We start from the raw sequence: 21,526 nt of genomic DNA on the forward strand, positions 1-21,526 counted from the left end.
TTGTGAAAGAACATTTAATCTTCTTTACATCACCCTCTAGCAGCAGTGGATGTTGCAGTACCTACACTATTGCTTTGCTCTAGACTCCTCCCAGACTGATAAGCATTGCTTTTAAATTACTACAAGCACCACTGCATTAACCTTTCAGGTCTTCAAGAAACCACTCAGGTGTTTACTCTAATGCTGTATTCTTCCTCCCCCCTCCCCCTTTTATTTTTTTTTTTTGTGAACATCCTACAATTTTTCCACCATAGATACCAACGTATTCTTCCTGATAATAGGCTTGATTGTGCAGACCACTTAGATATGGTTGGCAGATTAGGTATTGAAACTGTGTTTGCTTGAGAGATTGTGCTGAGAAGAGCATAATGAATGTCTGCTTGGTTCGTATTAAAGTATGCAAGCATCTTATAGTCTGCTTCCCAATAAATCCTGCCAACATGTTGTCATAACATCAGGATTTTATAGTTTAAAAGAGTATAGGCATTTTTTCTAAAATCAAATAGAGGCATTTTTATATAGCTTAGAGAGACAGGAAATTACTGTCAAGTAATTATTTCCTATTGCTAAAGGACTTTTCTTCTACTGTTGCTGTTGCCAGCTATCACTGGCAGCTAACAACTGTTGTGTTAACAGTTGTTAAATTTCCAATAATATATGCCAAACTAAGACTGAAAGGAGGAACAATTATGCCATTTTTCAATTATACAGGAAATATTAAGTTATCAGTTTATTATCTGTAGTTGGTTTTGTTTTTGTTTTGTTTTTTTTTGAGACCAGCAAAACAACCAAAAAATGGGTAATTAGTTGCAAAAATTATTTTCTTTCTGCACTTATTAAAAGGGGCGTGTTGGGGGACAAAATTAACAGATTTTGAAGCAAGTAGTTACAAAGGACTAATTAATTTTTCCTGACAAAGAGGTATCCTGATCCGAAGCTCAGAATCTGAGACTTGCAACGTGTGCCTTGAAACTGTACCTTGCCCTTGTGTCTTGGATCTCTGCTTGGTTATGTGCCATGCCTTGATGCAAACCATTCAGTCCACACAGTTTGATATGCCCATAAATGCCATGGGATTTCTGGCTTCATCTTAGGCATTACTCCTAGATGTAATAAAACAGTTTTGAGATAGACCTCCAATTTTATTTGTTCCTTTCATTAAGGATCTATTGCATTTTGGTAAAGTTTTAGACACACTTTGAATGCTAAATAAAACTACTCATAAGGATATTTCAGAAACTACCATAATTGCTAATTTTTAAATGATTTCCAGACTGGTTTACAATGCAACACTCATACAACAATGCCAGAGAAGTCCTTAGAGAAGGAGCTGAGAAACATCTTCAATTATAAGGTAGAGTCCAGTGTAACACTGAGCAGCAATGGTCTTTAACAAGCAGCTTCAGACTTTCCTAGGGCTCCTGGTCTTCTTCATAGTTAAAGGAATTTTGCTGCGGATTAGAGGCAATGCAACAGGAAATACTTGCCACAACCACCGACCAGTGGTTTCTTTTGCAATGCAAGGGTCAAGACTCAGCCAGCCAGGAGCTGATTATCACTGGCTACCTCACAAGTGATGCTCCTCTGCCTGCAAGCTCACTCTGTGCCCCTGCTGTGAGAGCAGCAAGGGCCTCCCAACTCTGGCTGGAGCAAGTGGATAGTCCAATCATGCAACGTGGTGCAATTTACAATGCCCTGTCACTAACCACAGCTCCTAAATGGGCCACAGCCACCTCTCACACAGGGGCTAGATGAGGGAACTTGGTGTTTGATCAGGTCTTTCCAAAAACAGATGTTTGGTGGAGATTTTGTGGAGGTGAAAGATGCAAGGAGAAAACATCACAAGCTGTGACATGCAACAGCATGGAAAACTACCTGTGTTTACCTTTTCCTCCTAGTACATAATTTATGTTTGTTTATCTTTGCTTCAGCCACTAAAAGCTGAACAGCAAATTAAAATTGATAATCTCTGATGACTCCCTTCACAGATAAGGCCTGCAGACATGAAGCTGGTGTTACTGCTATTCTCCCTTGACATTTGGTTGGGCAGCTTCAGTTAATGCTGGAGCTGGCAGCTGCCCTCACTTCCTCAAAAGCTTCCTCAGTCTCTGTTGAAATGGCTGCAGCCAATTTTTAGAATTTGAATTTGCAACCTCAGTAATCTCTGCTATTAATTTGTTGCACATTGATGTCTTTTGTCACAGATTTGTTAAAATGGTATTGACTGCTATTTAACAACCTCACCCCAAAGAGACCAAGCAGATGTGGATTTTTGAAGGCTTAATAATGGGAATGTTTTACCTCTTCCCCCAGTATTCAATAGATTTATTCAGATATGTTTGACTTATTCAGAGCCAAAACTTAGTCTTTTTTGGTTTTCCAGACTCTCTTGTCTAGAGCACTTTGACACCTTGTCAGTCAGCTGAAATGAGCTTACTGTTAGGTTAATTATTTTCCATGCTGGTTAATTATTTTCCATGCCTAACCTGAAGTACCTTGACTATTTGTATTATCACAGAAAGAAATTACAAAATGTATGCTGTTTTATGAATATTTGTACACAGAAGAGTGAGTGTTAAAGAGTAGGTAATGGTTAATGAATGAACAACTCAGAAATTAGCTCCAGCTGCAGAATATCCTTTTTATTATGGAAAAGAAAGATACCTTTTTGTCTGCAATGTAGTTATACATAATTGTCATTGAAGCATCATTATATAATATGTGCCATTCAAATTTTTGAGTGGGTAACACTTTGGACCAGAAAGATTTCTATTTGACTTAAAATTAATCAAAAATATATTTCTACATACAAAAACAAAGAAATGAAAAATGAAATCTTAATTGTACAAAAAACAACCCTGCAAAATTTTAATTTCTCTTTTTTTTTTTTTTGTTTGTAGACAGAAAGCATTTACTTTCTTGCTAGTGTGACTGGAAATGGAAAAAGTTTGAACTTACACATATTATTGCAGTATCTTTTCATTTTTATGAAAAAAAAAAAAAAGTGAGGGTTCTACTCCCACTTGTGCTAATTATTAAAGCCACATTCACTGGGAAAAAAAAACCCGAAACCTAAACAATTTGACTATGTCAGTTTTAATGAGAGTTTTAAAATTATTGTGCAACCAAGTATTCAATTTGCAACTTTCACATGCCAAAACCCTTGAATGTACAATAAGCTGTCTGCTCAGCTGGACAGCTGTTTGAAATGTCATATTAATGGAATAAAGGAGATTTTTAATGTAGGCTCCAGGGCTTAGTTCTCACAGCTTCTGTTGCCTTTCTCTTTCCTTTGCGACCAAGTGAAACATTAGTGTAGAAATTCTCAAGACTGCACCTATGTAACCTCATTAGATGACAACAGGCACGTGGGAGCAGCCCTGCAGTGACCCTCAGCATGCTGCGAGCTGCAGCAGCACTACAGAGCAGCAGTAATGTACATGCTGCATCCTGGCAATTATTTTTAATGGGAACTTGTACTGACAGCTTGTTCTTGCGACTCAACTGAAATAGAAAGCAGAGGAACAACATTTCAACAGGGATCAAGATCACTTCCAAAGGAAATTTTAATTTCACTGTAGCTATTTTTTAGAAAATATGGATTTTTGTCTGAAACTATGCAAGGGCCACTCCTTTCTGAGCACATTGACTGTTTAAATAAATCTGATATAGACTCCTGAAGCCCTAGGAAATCAAACCCACCATCCCATTTGAACTGAAAGACTAAGCCTAATTTCAATACACATAACTGTATATAGTAAAAAAAAACTTTAAAAATTACAGAGAATGAGATACTTTTAGTAATGTTAATCTTGGGCATACTTTGCAAGTCTTGATGCTACTCAACCCTCACAGATCTGTTACAGAAAGGAGGAATGACCCACATCTGGAGCCAGCCCTGCAGTCAGGGTTGTACCTACACACGTGGGGTGAACTGCCTTTCCCCAAGGACAGTCAGAGTGTGTATAAACACCTCTCTCTTGCCAAACATGCAGGGCTGAGTTTAGTGGTAATGATTGGGAAGTGACATCTTGGAGCCAGATGGTGCCAGTCCCAATAAAAGGTCCTGAAGGGCACCAAACATGGATTTCACCTCAACAACACCAGCCCTCTGAGCAGGGCCTGGCTTGGGGGCAATGAGTCCAAAGTCACAGAATCAGAGAATATGCTGAGCCGGAAGGGACCCACAAGGATTATCAAGTCCAACTCCTGACCCAGCAGAGGACCATCCCCAACAGTCACACCATGTGTCTCAGGGCATTGTCCAAGTGCTTCTTGAGCTCTGCCAGGCTGGTGCTGTGACCACTTCCCTGGAGAGCCTGTTCCAGCGCCCAACCACCCTCTGCATGAAGAACCTTTTCTAGGTTTAGATAACCAATCTAAACCTCTCCTGATGTAATTTCAGACCATTTCCTCGAGTCCTGTCGCTGGTCACCATAGAGATCAGTGCCTGCCTCTCCTCTTCCCCTCACGAGGAAGTTGTAAACTGGGATTATGTCTCCCCTCAGTCGCCTCTTCTCCCGGCGGAAAAGACCAAATCACCCCAGAGGAGTCTCAGTGTCTCCCGGGGGGCGTGATGAAGCCGCCTGCTGCGCTGAGCTGCGCCCCGGTGTGCGGGCTCTCGGCCGGCCTGATGCCCCGCGCTGCGGGGGTTTCCGAGGACATCCCGCAGGCACTTAGGGACGGGAGGGAAACCTCCTCGGGAAGGGGCGAAGAACTGCAGGCAGGGACGGAGGGAAGCACCTTGCTGAGGCGACCAGCAGCCGGCGGCGCTCCGGCTGCAAACGCGCTCCGGGGGCTGGCTGCCTGCCTGTGGCAGCACCGGGAGCGGCACCGGGAGCGGGACCCCGCGCACACCTGTGCCACCGCCGCCGGGCGGCTTCGGGGACAGCCGCGCCACCGCCCCCGCCCCGGGACCGGGCAGCGGAAACTTTCTCCGCGCTCCCTCGTAAACACGGCCCGGCGCCCTCCCCCGGCCGCTATTTCGGAGCAGCGCCGTGTCCTCCGGCCCCGCACCGCCTCCCGGCCCGGCCCGCCCTCACCTGCAGGGAGCGGTCGGAAAGCGGGGGGCGGCCGAGCCGGGGTGCCCGAGCGAGGCGGGCCGGGAAGGACGGGAACATCCCGCTCCCTCCTGCGCGCCGCTGCCGGCGGGGGAGCGGGGGCCGCCGGTGCCCGCGTTCCGGGCGGGGCGGGACCGCGCTGCCCGGCTATTAATAGCCGTGTCCGGGCGGGCGGAGGGCAGAGCCGCGGGGACCATGCAGGGGAACGGGCAGCAAGCGGGGAAGGGCCACGAGGAGCACCTGGATGGGGTAGGGGCGGCTGATGGCGGGCTGCAGACCGCGGCTGTGCCCATGCTGCCGGCCATGGAGGTGGCCGAGGAGCCGGAGAAGCCTGCGGGCGGCAAGAGCAAGGATCCCAACACCTACAAAGTGCTGTCCCTGGTAAGGGCCGGGGCGCCGCGGGGCCGGGCGGGCGCAGCCGGGTCTCACCCCGCCGGAGGGAGCGAGGGCATTGCCGCGGCTGGCGCAGGTGTTTGGCCCGTCTCCAAGCCTCGGGAGACGAGCCCCTGGCGGGACCTTAGAAGCCTCTGGGCGGTGTTGGAAGAGGGTGACCGCCTTGGCAGCACGGGCTCCTCGGGATGCCCGCGGCAGCGGTGCTGCGGGACGGCTCCGCTTCGGGAGCCAGCCTCGGGCAGGAGCGTGGCATTGCGTACAGACAGCGAGCGACCTGCCTCAGAGAGGGATTCCAAACTCTTGGTTTATTTTACTCTTCTGGCGGTCCTCAGCGATGAATCTTTCAAAATTTTTTTGTGGTGTCAGTGGTTGTCTCGTCTTCCATCATCTGGTTTTAGCTGTTTGCTGTAGGGGGGACACCAGGGAAGACAAAATCTGGTTAAAATAGGAAAATATAGCTGGAGAAGCTAAAAAGAGTTCAAGAGCCAAAAGGACAGAGGAAGTGTAAAAACTTGCCTTTCTCTGAATTCGAGCTGCCGTGGGTTGAAAGTTTGTCTCCAAGTGCTGCTGGGAGGCATTTTTGGCCCTTGTTCGGAAGCCCCAGCAGCCAAAGCCATTGTTAGCAGGTAGGTCACTTTCTAGTTTTAGCCACGCTGCTGTATTATAATTATCCTCCCCGTAGAGATGTGAAAATAAGACCTTCCAAACTGCCTGGAGTAATCATTATGAGGCTAAAATCATTATCAAGGTGAAAGAATTGTGGTGTTCTTGGAAGGAAGCTTTAGTGGAACTACAGCAGATGCCACTACACATAAGTAGTCCTCTTTCAATGCACTGAAGCATAAATGTCAAGGTGCCTATCCAAATTTACCGATATCTTTGTGATCTGGATACCTTTTCAAATGATTCATCTATCCATATCATTGTGCCTACAGGTTGGTCATACTTTCTAACATAGCAGGAGGTGAATTATGTTTCTAAGTTTGTCAGAATGTTATAAGAAAAAAAATCATGCAAAGGTCTATGGTAGTTTCCATACAGAAGCGTTTTTGGCAACTTTGCTGATGAAATGTCCCTGTAAATAAAGGTTGTGGTCAGTAGCTCATTTCATTACTTCATTGTCTTCTGGGGAGGTTAAGGTTGTAAAAAGCCACTGCAGTTGGATGGTGAAGCCAGCTCAGCTCTTTTCAGGCTTAGAAATTAGATACTAGTAGTGAGAAATAGTGCTATCCTATTCAAACCTCGTATTGTTGCCCTGAGCTTTCTAGGCTCTAATGCAACAAAATTGTTAGAGATGTGCAGCCACTTAGATACCAGAGTTGAGCACAAGTTAGTGTTTGCAGTTACTTAGTCTTCTGAATTAAGTTCTTATTTTACAGATGCCATTCATTGAGAACTGACAAGAATTTCCTCCTGTGCTCATCAAAATGTCATCTATACAAAAACAATTTAAAAATTCTAAATATTTATGGCCATACACTATTTTTTGAGGGTGACTACAAACACAGAGATAATGTAAGATATTGAGTGAGAACTTGGGAAACTTTTTAAATACTGCGGGTGATACTGGACTGAGTAAAACAAGAATGTATTTAACCTAAACATGTCAGAAAGGGGCAAACTGGAGTTGGAAATGCTAGTTTTTTCTTTGTCAGACACTGATGTATTTATAAAGCATTGATGATATCCAAATGTACTAAAAAAGCGAGTAGACTTACCTGCTTGGTGTTTGTAGTCTTATAGTAATGAGAAACTATTAAAGTGTCCAGATGTAGGTAAATCTCATTTGCTTACATTTTTCCTAGCTGTATGTGCTATTGCTTCCTTTATTTATGTAGATAAAAATATCCCACAAACAACTGCTTTTAAGTGAGCTTATGTTGAAATTTTCTAAAATCTCGTTAATGCATTTCTGCTGATTAAGGAATACTTGAATCACTCTTCTTATTTTTCTGGAAAGCTCGGACTGGACTGCATTCTCGTCTTCCTTCACAAGTGCCTGCCAGCTGCAGATGTCTGTGCAGTTTGTGAACAGAGCCTCAACGTCCCCAGCTCTTGTCCACGAGCCAACCTCACCCTGTCACAGAGCAGCTGTTGCTGCTGCAGAGGGGATTCCACAAGTGGTGGACTTTACTAACCCATAGTGCTTCCCTAAGTACCTAAAGCACACCTTTTTATTTGCTGTCTTGCCAGTTTTCTGAGCTCAAACTTCTGTGCCTCAAAGCCCAGTGAATTGTCTGTCTGTAGTGTCTCCAGGCTGTCGTGTGAGTAAGCAGTATGCTGCTGCCCAAGAGCAGCATAACCTTTGCTTGTGTTTGAGGTTTTCCCACTTGCCAGGAACTCAGGCATTGCATTTTGGTCTGATTCATTCATTCCATTAAAATAAATTTTTCCATGCCAGTCTAACAGCTGAAATATTGAGAGAAATAAAAGTAATAATGTAAGAGAATGGTTTTTTTGAACAGCTTCAGACTTTTTGTCAGAAGTGGAAAACTCATTTCAACTGACACTTTTGTTAGAAAAATTCTTAAGGAGTTTTGCAGCTTGAGAATTCCTAAGTAGAAAAAAATTCCAGGTAAGGTCCAGACAGAGACATTGAAAGTGTGTTAGTCTCATCTAAAGAGAAACTCAAGCATTTCAGAGTGCATAAAGATAATAAATTGTGAAGTTTAAAAAGAATGCAGTGGAATGCACTTAATATTTTTATAGTCTGTAAGTTTTTTCCCCTTTTCTCATTAAGGCTGTCCATTTTTTATGGTGTTTTTGGTGGGTTTTTTTTTTTTTTTTTTTTTTAAGGCACACCCCAAAAACTAGCCAACTTCCAAGTTTGGGCAAGAGATTAAACTGAAAACCTCTTCAGGTCTTTTCTAGCCTTATCATACCATAGAGTGGTTTGGGTCTGAAGAGATCCTTAACAATCAGCCAGTTTCAACCCCTCTGTCATGGGCAGGGACACCTACGCTAGACCAGGTTGCTCAAAGCCAATTTAATCTCGCCTTGGACACTTGCAGGGATGGGGTATCCACATATTCTCTGGGCAATCTTTTTAAGTGTCTTCCTGCTCGTAAAATATATAATTTTTTGTTGATGTCTAATATAAACAGACCTTCTTTCATTTTAAGGCCATTTTCCCTTGTCTGATTACTACATGCTCTGTAACAAGTCTCTCTCCAGCTTTTTCATTGGCCCCTTCAGGTACTGGAAGGTGCTGTAAGGTCTTCTCAGAGCTTTCTCTTTTTCAGGTTGAATAGCCCAACTCTCTCCACCTATCTTCACTGAAGAGGTGGTCTACCTCTCTTTGTATCTTTGTGGCCCTCCTTTGGACTTGCTTCGAGAAGTCTTAAGAATTCCATTTATGCTGAGGGCCCCAGAGCTGCACTCCAGGTGGGGTCTCACAAAGGCAGAGTAGAGGGGCAGAATCCCCTCCCTTGACCTGCTGCTCACACTTCTGTGGATATAGCCTGGGATGCGGTTGGCCTTCTCAATGCTGTGAGTGCACATTGACAGCCTGTGCCCAGCTTTTCATCTACCAGCACCCCCAAGTCCTTCTCTGCAGGGCTGTTCTTAGTGAGTCCTTCTTCCAGTCTGTACTCACCTCAGGTATTGCCCTTACCCAGGTGTAGCACCTTGCACTTGTTGAACTTCATTTGGTTCTTGTGGTCCCACTTCTCAAGCTTGTCCAGGTTCCTCTGGGTGTCATCCCATTCTTCTGTTATGTCAACTGCACTGCTCAGTTTTGTGCCATCTGCCGACCAGCTGGGGATGCTGGGTCACATTGAGCTTCTCATCCACTAACAGCCCCAAGTCTTTCTCCTCGGGGCTGCTTTCAAACCATTCTGTGCCCTGCCTATGCTGGTACTGGGATTGTCATGCAGGAGCACACACTTGGCCTTTGCACAGTCCCACCTCTCAAGCTTGCCCAGGCCCCTCTGGATGGCCATCCCTTCCCTCCAGCCTGTTGATGGCACCACACAGCTCGGTGTCATTGGCAGACTTGCTGAGGGTGCTTTGATCCTGCTGCCCATGTCACTGACAAAATGTCAAACAGTGCTGGTTTCTATGCTGACCCCAAGGAAGGCATTCCTCACTGGTTTCCACTGGCACATCAAGCCCCTAAGCATAGTTCATGAGTGTGACCATCCAGCCAATTCCATGTCCCTCTGTCAAATCCACGTCTTTCCAGTGTAGGGACCTGTGGATAGATAGAAGGTAGGAGAATAGAGATAGTGGTGAAGGTAATCTCACCCCTAAGGAGTTACAGCTGTGCTAATTACCAAGCATTAAGAACAAGCCTGCCCTTAATAGGCCACAGCTGGATCCAATTAAGAGGGGTATTATAAAAGAGCAGGTTGGCTGGTGGAGATGTGAGATGGAGTTTGTTGGCTGTGCAGAGAAGGAGGAATCAGTGCTGTGAGGGGTTGCCTGTGAGAAACTATCAAGAAGGTATGAAACCTTTGTAACAAGATGGCAACAGACACCAGGATATCACGCAGAGCATGCTAAATGCTTTGCAGGAGTCCAGGTGGATGATTTTGCTTTCTATTCCCTTCTCCACCACTGCTGTAATCCCATTTTAGAAGGCCACCAAATTTTTCAGACACAATTGGGCCTTAGTGAAGGCACAATAGCTATCACCTATCACCTTCTTATTTTCCCATGTGCCTTAGTGTAGTTTTCAGGAACATCTGCTTCATGATTCTATAAATCAGATTTCAGTCATCTGTTGGTTGCTATGTTAAGCTTTTATGAATCATAAACCCCCATTTATCATAAATAAATGAGATAACTCTCCCTTGGGCAGAGATTTCTGTTGCCAGTTCATATTTGCCATTGCTGCTGTCAGCAGAGAGTGCATATCTATATTCTTTTTTTCCATAAAGAAAAGGCAGGATATGTATTTAATTATCCAAACCTTGTGATTTGGACCATGGTTGTTGACTTCAGTTGACTTCAATGTGGGTATTTTTATGGCTATCAGTCAGTTCTCAAGCACTGGATTAGAGGATGCTGTTGTCTGAATTGGAGAGGCCTGGGTGCCATGTTCAGTCTTTAATCTAGTTTTGGCCCTCAGCAAGCCATTCCATTTCAGCCTTTTTTTCTTTTTTTTGGTATTATTTTGCTTTATGTGGCTTGCAATTTTTTCTTTATTTTTCAGTAGGGAAAAGTGGTCCTTGCTGCAGTTACTTGCTTCCATGACAGTGCTGGACTGAGCTTAGATAGGACTTCTGAGATCCAGGAAACACCACACAGCTCAACAGTAATTTTAGAGTGACTATTGGGTGATTTAAATTTTTTTGTCATTAAGCATCCCTTGGTGAAATATGAAGTAAAGAATGATGGTGACAAGATTGTCATACTTTTAATAGACTTTGAAGCACTTTCAGTTTAGAAACATTAAAAAGAGTTCTTGGCTGATCTCCAATATCTTAATAATTTGTAGGAAAATCTCTTCCAATGTTGGGAAACAAGGATGCTTTACAGCTGTGTTCTGCCAATGTTACAGCTCTCCAGCTTCCATGGTGACTTGGTTTTAAATCTGAACACATGGTGTTTGACAAAACATTTTTTTTAAATTGAGCTTGCTGTTGGCATTGCTTAAATGCATTAATTAAAATAAAATTTTAACTATATGTAAAATAAAGATGTTATCCAATTTAAGCAATCAAAAGAAAATTTAGGGTTTCAATTTAAAAATCATTATAGCTAAATATTATTTTCTGTCTACTCATTTTTTGGGAAAGACTTTGCAAATAATTCTCATTATATGCAGGAAAATGTAAACCCAAAATTTCTTTATTGCCCTTCAAGTGAGGATTTTCATGCTGGGGATTGAAGACAAAAATCTTAATCTTGCTTTTGTACAATAAAAAAATTTAGGTATTTTAGCTCTGAAGGGTTTCCGGGGTTAATTTGTATTCTTGCTTTATTTGCACTTCATAAAGCTAGTTGGCATAACCTAGCCTAAAAGGCAGAAGCTGATATGAATTAAAAAGTATTGTCCAACGACACACTTGCAGGAATTGAGTCTTTCCATTTGGTTGAGGATTTTTAAGTATAGGTGTCCAGTCATGGCAACAAGGCAGTGCCTTTATTGGACAGGGACAGTCTCAGTAATTGTGAGCAAAGTGAGCGCAGTGGATTTGGGGACACCAACCAGGTTCAGCCAACAGTCTAAATTTCCAGGTGAGTACATAATGGTAAGAAAGGTCCAAGGTAAGGGAAGGCAGGCCTGTGAGCTTGGGTCAATAGAATAAATGGCCAGGATGGACTTGACTGTAGTGTGGCTGTACCACATTCCAGACAGGGCACAGAGGCAAGGCTGGCTAAAACAAGGGCAGCGTGACTCTTCTGAGGCTTTCCCTAGCTTTTTATTGTAGAGCTATCTTCAAGACAGGTCCAGATCTCCCAATTAGTCCTATCAATAACTGAACCAATACTGGACAACTGGCCCCAAGCACAGGCAGCCAAACTCCTGGGAGAGGGGCACCTTGTGTTCCAAGCACCTTCATATAGTTCTGCAAAACTCTTGGATACTAAAATAATGAAGAACACATTAACAGTTTAAGCGGATAGACTTTCTGTAGTAATAATTTTATCTTGAATTCAGAACAATTTAGTTACACTGTGCTAAAACTTGGATTTCAGGCAAGGCCAAAGATACAAAAACTGTGCAAGGCTTCTTTCCAACTCCTGCTCTTCAAAAATTTTCCTTTGTGTTTTTTTGTTGGTATTACTGAAATTACACGGAATGAATTGTTCTGATTTGACTTGCAGTGGAAGCTACATTATTGTTGCTTCTGGCTGAAAGGAGGAGCAGAGTAAATAAGGGCTTTGAAAACATGAAAGGTATGAAGAGTTTCTCGCCTTGGAGCTGATAATAGAAATGAATATATTGGCAATTATCACTGTGACACTATGCTATGAAAGAATTTGTCAACATACTGCATCATGACAGTGTGTCATTTGAATGAAACAGTAGTAGATGCGATTTTAAGAGAAGCTACTTTATAATGTTCAATATTGGAATGATATTTTTAAATATCAAAATACTGTTTTGATATATTTCCTGACCTATTTTCAAAAAAAACCACTTAACTGCACTGAAAAGCAAGAAGTACTGTTCTGCATAGATGTTGCACAAGTCACTTGTATGAAAAGTTTCCTGTGTGTTTATAAGGCAGCAGTGGCTTTTGTGGTAAATGGGGTGTGGTGGAGGACAAAGAAAAGTAGTATAAGTAAGGACTTCTTGCAAATGAAATAAAGTGTAATTGTTTAACGCAATAAGGAAAAAAAGGAAGTAATAAGAAAAAATGTAGTATTTGCATTTCTGAAGAAACTCAGTAAGCACAGCCTTGTCCCAGTTCTGCTGTGTAATGGCATATATAGGTAAATCAACCTATATAAATGCTTTCTGGTGTGGTAGTATGTGGATACAAGTTTGTGTTAAGCACTGGTTGCTTTTGTTCCTAGAATAACAAAAAGTGTAGTGTTGTTATAGCTACTTCAAGAAAATCAATAATCCAACCTGGCATGTATGTTTCATGTCACTGTTTAATGCTAGCAAAAGGGCCAGTTCTAGAACTTTCTTGTAGCTCAAATATGTTTCTGTGTGGGAGGTATCAAAATTTGATAGTCTGCTTTTTGTTTTTTGACGGGCTATATTCAAAAGGTGCTGAGATAAATAATGGCCTCTTTATCATACCTTGTCTTTGTTTTGGAAAAATGGCTGAAGGATTCAGGGCTGAAGATGACTCTGTGATCGATATCAGTGTACTTAGTAAAGACTTATTATGAATAACTGAAAATGTTTGACTTGATCTTAAAGGTCTTTTCCAGCCTAAATGATTGTATGAAACCTGATTTGTCCTACATTCTTCTCATACTGCTTGTGGTTCTGCAATTGTTTGACTCTCCTAATAATTCTGGTGTCTTTTAGGATTTCTTCACTTATTCTTTAAGGTCATTTTGTCTTCCTGTGGAAGTTAATATTGCTGTCATTGTGGCAGTTGTAACGGTATTTGCCAAAGGAAAGTGGATGTGAATATAGGTTTACTTGGTATATTTTGTGGTATAAGCAGTACCCTGTAGAAGCCACCCACTCTGTACTCTGTTCTTGTCACAACTCTCATGACTGTAATCTAAACTGGAACAGCTTTGGCTTTATTCTTGAAAAGGGACTTCTGGAATAGGAAGGGCATGAAGATGGCTTAAGGCCATGTTTTCAGATTCAATTTTGTTTTTATTTATGAGTCAGTGCAACTTGTTTGGAAAACAAATTTTAATTGGCGTAATTACTGACCGTTTCTTTCCTTTCTATGCAGTCATGCATTCATATGTGGTTGCCACTAAAGTGGATGATGTGCAGTGGGCTTTGTTCTGTGTTCTTAGTCTGCTGTGTTGAATAAAAGAATTGTGCTTGAAAGTACAACGTTTACTTTTTTCTCATAACATGAGTTTTCAGTCCTATTTTCCTTAGGTTTCTACAAAAATCTACTTGCTGATTAAATAGCAGAGTCAGCTGCTATCTGCTTTTACTGAATTACACTAGAGGTTTTATTTCCCCTCCTTCTTGGCTAGCATATTGTTGCACTTTAATTTTTCTCTAAATTCTCTCATGATCTTAAGTGCAGTGAAAAAGGTAACAGCTGGGGTAAAGCTTTGATAACAACAACTCAAGTGCTAATGACTTCCAGGAGGGTATGTACCTACACAGTTGGGCAAGCAACAAATGAGAAAAATATTTTTGATTCCAGCTGACTAGCTGACAGATGCTAACTCTTCTGTCTTTTGGTACCTTTTTGTTAAAAACATGCTTGAATAAAAAGATGCTTGGATAGTTTTGGAAGGTATTTAGAGAGCTATAGTATGATGATGTCGTTGCTGATAATTCTCTACTGAGTGAAGTGTTATCACTCTTTGGTGAGCTCTGTGAAGGCTTTTGTAATACCTTGCAGTGGCTCAATCTACCTTTAAAACACTCTTGTCCTTTGAATAGCCTTTGGTTGCAATAGAACTTAATAACAGTCCTGAGAACATTTAATAGAAAGAATGAGAGTAGACCTCCTGTGTGTCTATTTGAGGAAGAAAAACAACAATGCCTCTGCATTTTCATAGTAAATCGTTTTGGCTCTCAAAAAGTTTGGGTGTTATCTCCAGCATTTTCATCCACTGACTTCAGAATTATTTAGTCACCTCCAGTGTTTTACAACAGCCAGGACCTGAAAGCCTCAGCGATTCTCCTCCTGCTGGCCTCTACGAGTGGAATGTAGATCAACAGAAGCAAGTCTTTGTAGACCATAAAAATATTTACAAATGTGGAAAGAAGAGATGACTGGTGCAAGAAGGAGGTGGTGCACTTGGTTCAGTGCTGATTTACTTTTTTTTTTTAGGTGATTTACTAAAGTGTTACTTAAGTAGCTGAACTGGTGTGAGTGAAGTATCTACCTCCTTTCAGTTTATTAAACTTTATTAAGTAACCCCTGCTTTTGAATAAAACTGAGCTGTTGCCAAGGGGATTATGTTGGTTTAAAAATAATTTTTGCAAGCATGAGTAAGTGTTCCACTGCCCCTGGCAAGTGTAGATAAGTGTAGGTTTTTTTTTCTTTATACAGTATGCTGCCTGCATTTTTAACAGTCAGAAAGTGACACTGTTCTTGATTGAAGTTCATTATTTATTATTGTGTTCTTTACATTTTTGCAGGTGAAATTCTTTCTCAAAGATATTTTAGTGTTAAGGTTCAGGTCAGTAATCATCTATTCTAGGTGCACAAAACAGTGAAAACACAGCATGACTTTTGCAGATCCCAGTGGTTTTGGAAAATTCCATGGGTTTTCTTAATACTGACATTACAGACCCTGTCTAGACATCCTCTCTTCATGGATACATATGACACAACTGTGAGAACCAATCGTGGAGATTAGGATGGAAAAACATTATTTTGCATGGTTTCCTTGATAATTGCGTAGTTGTTAATGGATGTGTCTTAAACCTTGGAGTGACAAGTTTTGTTGGCCATGGAATACCAGGAAGGGAGATGGAAAGCAACTGGGTGCATGGCAGGCAAAGATTGAGGAAGATCAACACAGAAATAAATGTAATTCAGAATGATAATTCCTTAAAAGAAGTATCAGTGTATTCTTTGCCAAAGAAAATGCAGAATAGAGGAGGGGAGTGGGAGAGGTGACAAAGCTAGAGAAGAAGGAAGAGAAAGGGACAGGAGTACTAACTGTGCAAAGGAGGATTAAAATGTGGTAGGAAATGTGGCAGTAGCTAAGGCCAGTGAGAGATTTCTTTGTGTGTCAATAAGACCTGTACAGCTGAGGAGTCTCTTTGGGATCAGGTGTGTACAGCCTGCAGGCTTTGCCGACTCCAGCCCTTCCAGCAGCTCCCCAAAATTACTGCTGAAAAATCCTCTTCGACTGCAGCTCTAGAGATGTGATGATTCTCTTCTCTAACCATGCTATCATATTTCAATTTACCCAGTTTAAAATGAAAGGCTTTTGAAATAAAAGGCTTTTGAAATGTTCTCAGGATTGCAGTTTTCCAGACTTTCAACCACCTATTCACAACCATTATAATTGTTTACAAAGCAAAGCTTTTATTGCTTCCTCCCACGTAAAGGAAGCAGTGATGGGACAGAGATTCATCCCTAGATGACAATGTTTTTGTGATTCCAAAACAAACTTTCTAAAAATGATTTTTAAACCAAAAAAGGACACTTTCTTCTCTGCAGTTGTTACTGTGTTGTTTTAAAAACCTTTTCTCAAATGCTATATTGGAACTGAATCTGACAGTTTGTGCTAGTAGCCTCATAAGATACAGATCTTACAATGTTAATATTCTACTTTTTTGTATTACAAGGCTTTGTAATTCACAAGGCTGTGTATTATGGGTTCTTTAATTTTACTTGTCTTCCTATTAAATGTTGTATTTCCGTATTCTTTCTTAATGGCACCTTGTTCTCAATTCTTGCTTTCTCTTTTGAGTGAAAGAATACTGGTGAGAGAGAGCAGGTAAGATTTCTTCCTGTGGTTTAAAAAGCCAGATTAAACCTTCAAGGCAGGTGTTATGTTGACAGTGTCGTAGTAGCTAGAGATTTGAATTTGGTGCTTGCTGCAGAATGCTAAACAAGGTCCTTGTTAGTAAACAAGCATGCATGCAGCTACTTGTCTTCATATGGATTAAAAAAATATATGATCTTTATGTAGCAGGCTGCAGCATCTCCAACCTGACCTACCTGTATGTAAAGCAGGTCAGGTAAAATTAGTAACCTACTTGATGTGGTGAGGTTTTCTTATGGAATCACAGAATGGTTTGGGTTAAACATCATCTAGTTCCAACACCCCTGTCATAGACAGGGACACCTACTAGGTTGCTCAAAGCCCTGTCCAACTTGGCCTGGAACACTTCCAAAGGAGTCCACAACTTCTCTGGACAGCAGATATGTTGCAATAAGAAAGAAGCAAAGTAAACTGGTTTATCTTTAGGGTGCAGCAGTGAGATGCAGTGAGTGTTTGGATCTTTAAAAAATAGTCTGAATATTCTTCTTCATCTATAGAGTTGATAATCTTAGGGCCTTTCCACTGACAATAGGTCAACTACTGGTGTAACACCTCTTGCTGTGCCTAGTCAGGACTGCTGCTGCTGGCCAGCATTAGCAGCTCCTTATTGTTCCAGCAGAACATTTTGCCATTTGTGTGGATAATATCCATGTGACTGAAGTCATTCAGGCTCAAGATAAAGCTTCAATTCAAAGCCTTAAACACTAAGCTGCAATTGCATGAGGTTCTACTGGGTTAGATTTGACTGTCAAATGTTTAATGTGTAAACTTACTGTTGTTGTAAAAATTCTTTATTAAGTGTTAAAGAAGGAAAGAAAGAGGAAAACAAAAAGGTGGGGGAAGCTTTAGTGTTTTGCAGTAAAATATTTTTAAGACAAAAATTTAAGCTAGTGGGACTAAGGCTAAGAAGACAAAGGATTTAATGTAGCGAGTCAAGAGTTTCTAGATCTTAATACATAATTGCGCTTAGTATTGCATTTTGTAGTATTTTGTACCCAAAAGAGTTCTTGTATGCCTCAGTGAACACAATCCTTTTGTTTTTGTTTCTTGGAATTATGTTAATAGAAGCGTAAAACTGACAACCTGGAATATAAGACAAAAGTGTGATTTTATTTGGTGCCAAAATCACAGAAATTATTTGTGAGAATTTCAGCGAAGTTTTACCAATTTTATGTTGAGAAGTATTATAATGCTGTTGTTTTTGAGTGAGTTTTATGTAGATTTTATTTTTGCATTAATGATTAAATTCCTGCATGAATGATTACATTCCTGCATTACCTACACTGAAGCTCCATAAGGGAATATTAATAGTCTATTTAGTGGCACTGCAATGTGTTTTCTGTACAGGGATGCCTTGGGTGGCCAAAGTCCCATAGGTCATAGGTCTAGGTAGCTATTTGAAGATATGGGAATAAAGCTGTTACAAATAGAGTAGCTGTGGGTTTAGCTTGTTTTAAAGCATGTTGGTGTTCACATCGCAGAGGGCATTCCGCTCGTTGATCTTAGTAGCAGGGCCTGTTGGGAGCAGAGAAACAATAAATCTTCACCCTGAAATAAGGTGTTCTTAACCTTGCTTTCAAAAGAAATGAATCCATTTGTAATTTAATAATATTAATAACAATAACACTAATGATAATGTTAAAAAGACAATAACAGATCTTGTCCTCTCCACTGATTTTGCTGGGCTTTGACATCTTGCATTTGAAATGTCACCTATCTCCCTGTGCACCTGATCTTATCTAGATAATATTTTATATGAGGGATTTCAAAGGTCCAGAACAATTTATATTGAAGATAACATTGTTGATACTGATGTAACAGAAAGTGTTGATGCTACGTGTGTTAATATTCTGATTTAAAAGCAAAACAAAAAAAATCCCAAACCAAAAAACACCGCAAAACCAAAAACAAAAAAGTACAAAGCACTGTACTTGGTTCATTTTTGATAGCTGGATGTAATGGAGACTTGCGTCTTTCTGTTAGTTTTTTCATATCCAGGTGAATGATGATGCTAGATTTTTTCCCCCTTCAGTTTTTTAATATTTTATTTCTTTCCCTGTCAATTCAAAGGCTGTAATTGAACTGAAAAAATGCTTATTGCTTTCCTACATGTGATGTTGAATAAGATTCCAGTAACTTGCCTGGTTCAGAATTCTAAGCCACAGCTTCATCTATTTATACAGTCTATTGTTCAATTTTTAAATAAATGGTATACATTAAGTATTTTTTCATATTGATTGATTTGCTTTTTGTTAATTTTTAGTTCAAAATTCAGAGTAATATATGAATTCCAATACTACACATTCCAGAAATTGCTTTCTTACTGTCTTTATTAACTGCTTAGTGAACAAAATTGGAAAGTAAACTGTAGAGTTCTTAAAAAGAACACAAATAGTTATTAGTTACTGAAGTGCTCATAGTATTTAAGAAGAATAAACTTGAGAAATAATCAGGTGCATTTTAAAATGGAAGGAATTTTTGCCACATCACAATATGATTCAGGCTTCCTACTCAAGGCTGACTCAACAGATTTTGTTGATGGGAAAGGAGAAAAAAATGGACAGAATTGTGTAGCCATGTATGTGAAATTATTGAAGTAATGCTTCAATGTGATTTTTCCGAAATCACATTGAAGTGAATGCAAAAGAAGAAAACGGTGACTGGAAAGGTGGTATGTACACATTTTCCCTACCCAGAGCTCCCCAAATTCTTTTGTATAAGAAAGCCTGCATTATTGCAGTGTCTTCTGTTTGAGGACTTCTGGCAAAGTACTCTATTGAATTCTACACCTAAATGGAATAGCTGTTGTAATGGCATTCTTGGCGTCCCTTTAATTACTGTATAAGCACTGATAGTATGTATACTTTTCAAAGAGTTTATGGAGTAAACCCAATACTTAATGAGGATAAAAGAAATCTATCCTTACATTTGAGTAGGCATCAAATCCTGTGGTAACATGCTAGACCAGGGTAATACTGTGCTTTTTCTAGAACTTCAGTGCATCCAGAATCCATAATGAACACAGCCGTAGTTTCCGGTCAGTGCAAGACACTGTGGTCAGCCTTAATGTGACATCCCACAGTTGCTTACCATGGTGTGGACCCAGATCTAGTATGAACTGGATACTAGGAAGTGGGAAAAGTTTTTCCTGCCTAAGAAAATTATAGGTATCACTTAAGGGCTATGCCTTCTGTTTGCTGTCTGTGGTTAATGGCAGAACTTCACCTTCTTAGAACCACATACAAGGAAGGAAGGAGTAGAGTAAAAAAGTTTTCTATCAAATGTGTAAGAAATAGAAATATATCATCATGAAAGAATGATATAAAAGAAATCAAGAAAAACATTATACATGTCTATGCTAAAGGATTTGAGAAGAAATGATAGACATAGGCCCAGTTGTGACAAGCATGTTCATACACTGCTAGTTGATAGCATAGCTACTTGTGGAAATGAAAACTCCTGGTGAGAACAGTGAAATTGGCGGCAAATCAGCATGTTTATGAATTTCAGTACAATTGTATAGCATTACAGAGAAAATGAGCACTTTCAAAACCATTCAGTGGTAATTTAATATTATTTCTTTTCCTTCCTGTCCCACAGGTACTCTGTGTCTGCATGTTAACAACAATCCTAGGATGTATATTTGGCCTGAAGCCTAGCTGCTCAAAAGATGGTAAATAATGTCTTTTATTTAGTAATATTACTAAACAATTCATTTGTTTTCTTTTTGTGAATTAATTTTCATATTATCAGAATGCCACCCTTCTTGCTGCAGTAGGAGGATTGCATGCATGGCTTGAAGCAGTATCAGTAAGAGTGGAATAAAAATACCAGAAAATAAACCTCAGGTGTACTCAATAATTGTGTGTACTCACTTGAGAGGTAAAATGATCCTGGTACTCAGTGTCTGATTTGGCAGCTTCCATGTATCCCAGCTGTCACTGTGGTGAATGGCTGGCTTTTTTCAGTTCACCATTAAAAAAACCAAAATGAAACAACAAAACACAACAACTTCTATTTCATGTTGTCCTGGAACATTTGTTTTTCATCTTTTCCAGTCAATTATGGAGGGAAAAAAAAAGTTATTTTTTTTACTGGTTAGAATTGTAGCCTGAAAACATTCCTGGTGGAATTCCTCTGTCTGTTTTCTGTTCTGAAAAATATGTGGTTTTTTTCAATGGTGAAGTTTCTTCAGGTGGAAGGTTATGAAAGATTTTTTTTTTTAAGAAATTAGGCTTCACTTTGGGAACAACTTTGAAGAATAATTTCAATGCTGAACATAAAATAATTTTCAACAGGAGTTCAGTTTATAAAATTTCTGTTACTGTACGTACATATACGTACGTACATATATATGTACATATTTCTATATGCAGTATTGGTTCATTAATATCTCATTTTCCTAATGTCACACACCTCAAGATTCTTCAGAATGGAAGCCAAATGATGGAGGATTTCCCTCACTCCCTTCTGGTGGTTGCTCAGGGTTAGACAGTGTGACCAAATTCTTAATTTTTGTTAATCCTTCACATCACCAGTTTCTAGTTGGGTGGTGGTGTGTGTGTGTTTTTTTTTTGTTGGTTGTTTTTTTTGTTGTTGTTGTTTTTTGTGTTGTTTTTTGTTTTCTTTTTTTATGATTATTCCCCTGCCCTCAGCAACCCCAATCTAGTGGAAGAATGCTATGTCTTTTTTTTATATATTGCAATTGAACAAAAAATAAACCAGTGTTTGTATCTTTTGTGTCTGCTTTGTAATAGCCATCCTTATATCTTGAGATCTTACATTTTCTAAGGGAGTGTACTCACAACTTCCTGTGACACAGAGAGGCAAGGACAGTCACAACTAGCTTTTATTTCTTTGGTTTCTGCCAATACTGAAACACCATGTTCCTGCTAAAAGAGAGCAGAACCCTTTGTTCAATATGATAAAAAATTATTTTTGTTCAGTAAGAGGAAATAAGCATTTGGTTGGGTCAAGACTTTCCTATGGCTGTCACTGTTTTTGCAGCCATC

General features: G+C 40.3%; 1 protein-coding gene across 3 annotated transcripts in view; it reads left to right on the forward strand.

The window, feature by feature from the left end:
* Window positions 1-5,185: 5,185 nt before the first annotated feature.
* Window positions 5,186-21,526, forward strand: part of ENPP1 (ectonucleotide pyrophosphatase/phosphodiesterase 1) — a 51,881-nt gene continuing 35,540 nt past the window's right edge. Inside the window, exons 1-2 of one of the 3 annotated variants that reach the window (XM_064413198.1) lie at window positions 5,186-5,441; window positions 20,115-20,187. In XM_064413198.1, coding sequence (XP_064269268.1) covers window positions 5,256-5,441; window positions 20,115-20,187 — 259 coding nt within the window. In that variant the 5' untranslated portion in view covers window positions 5,186-5,255. Of the gene's footprint in view, window positions 5,442-9,827; window positions 9,897-16,824; window positions 16,960-20,114; window positions 20,188-21,526 lie in introns of those variants that run through there. The other 2 variants (XM_064413200.1, XM_064413199.1) reach the window with 2 other exon arrangements.

Source organism: Passer domesticus, chromosome 3 (genome assembly GCF_036417665.1).
Source record: "Passer domesticus isolate bPasDom1 chromosome 3, bPasDom1.hap1, whole genome shotgun sequence".
Taxonomy (NCBI): Eukaryota; Metazoa; Chordata; class Aves; order Passeriformes; family Passeridae; genus Passer; species Passer domesticus.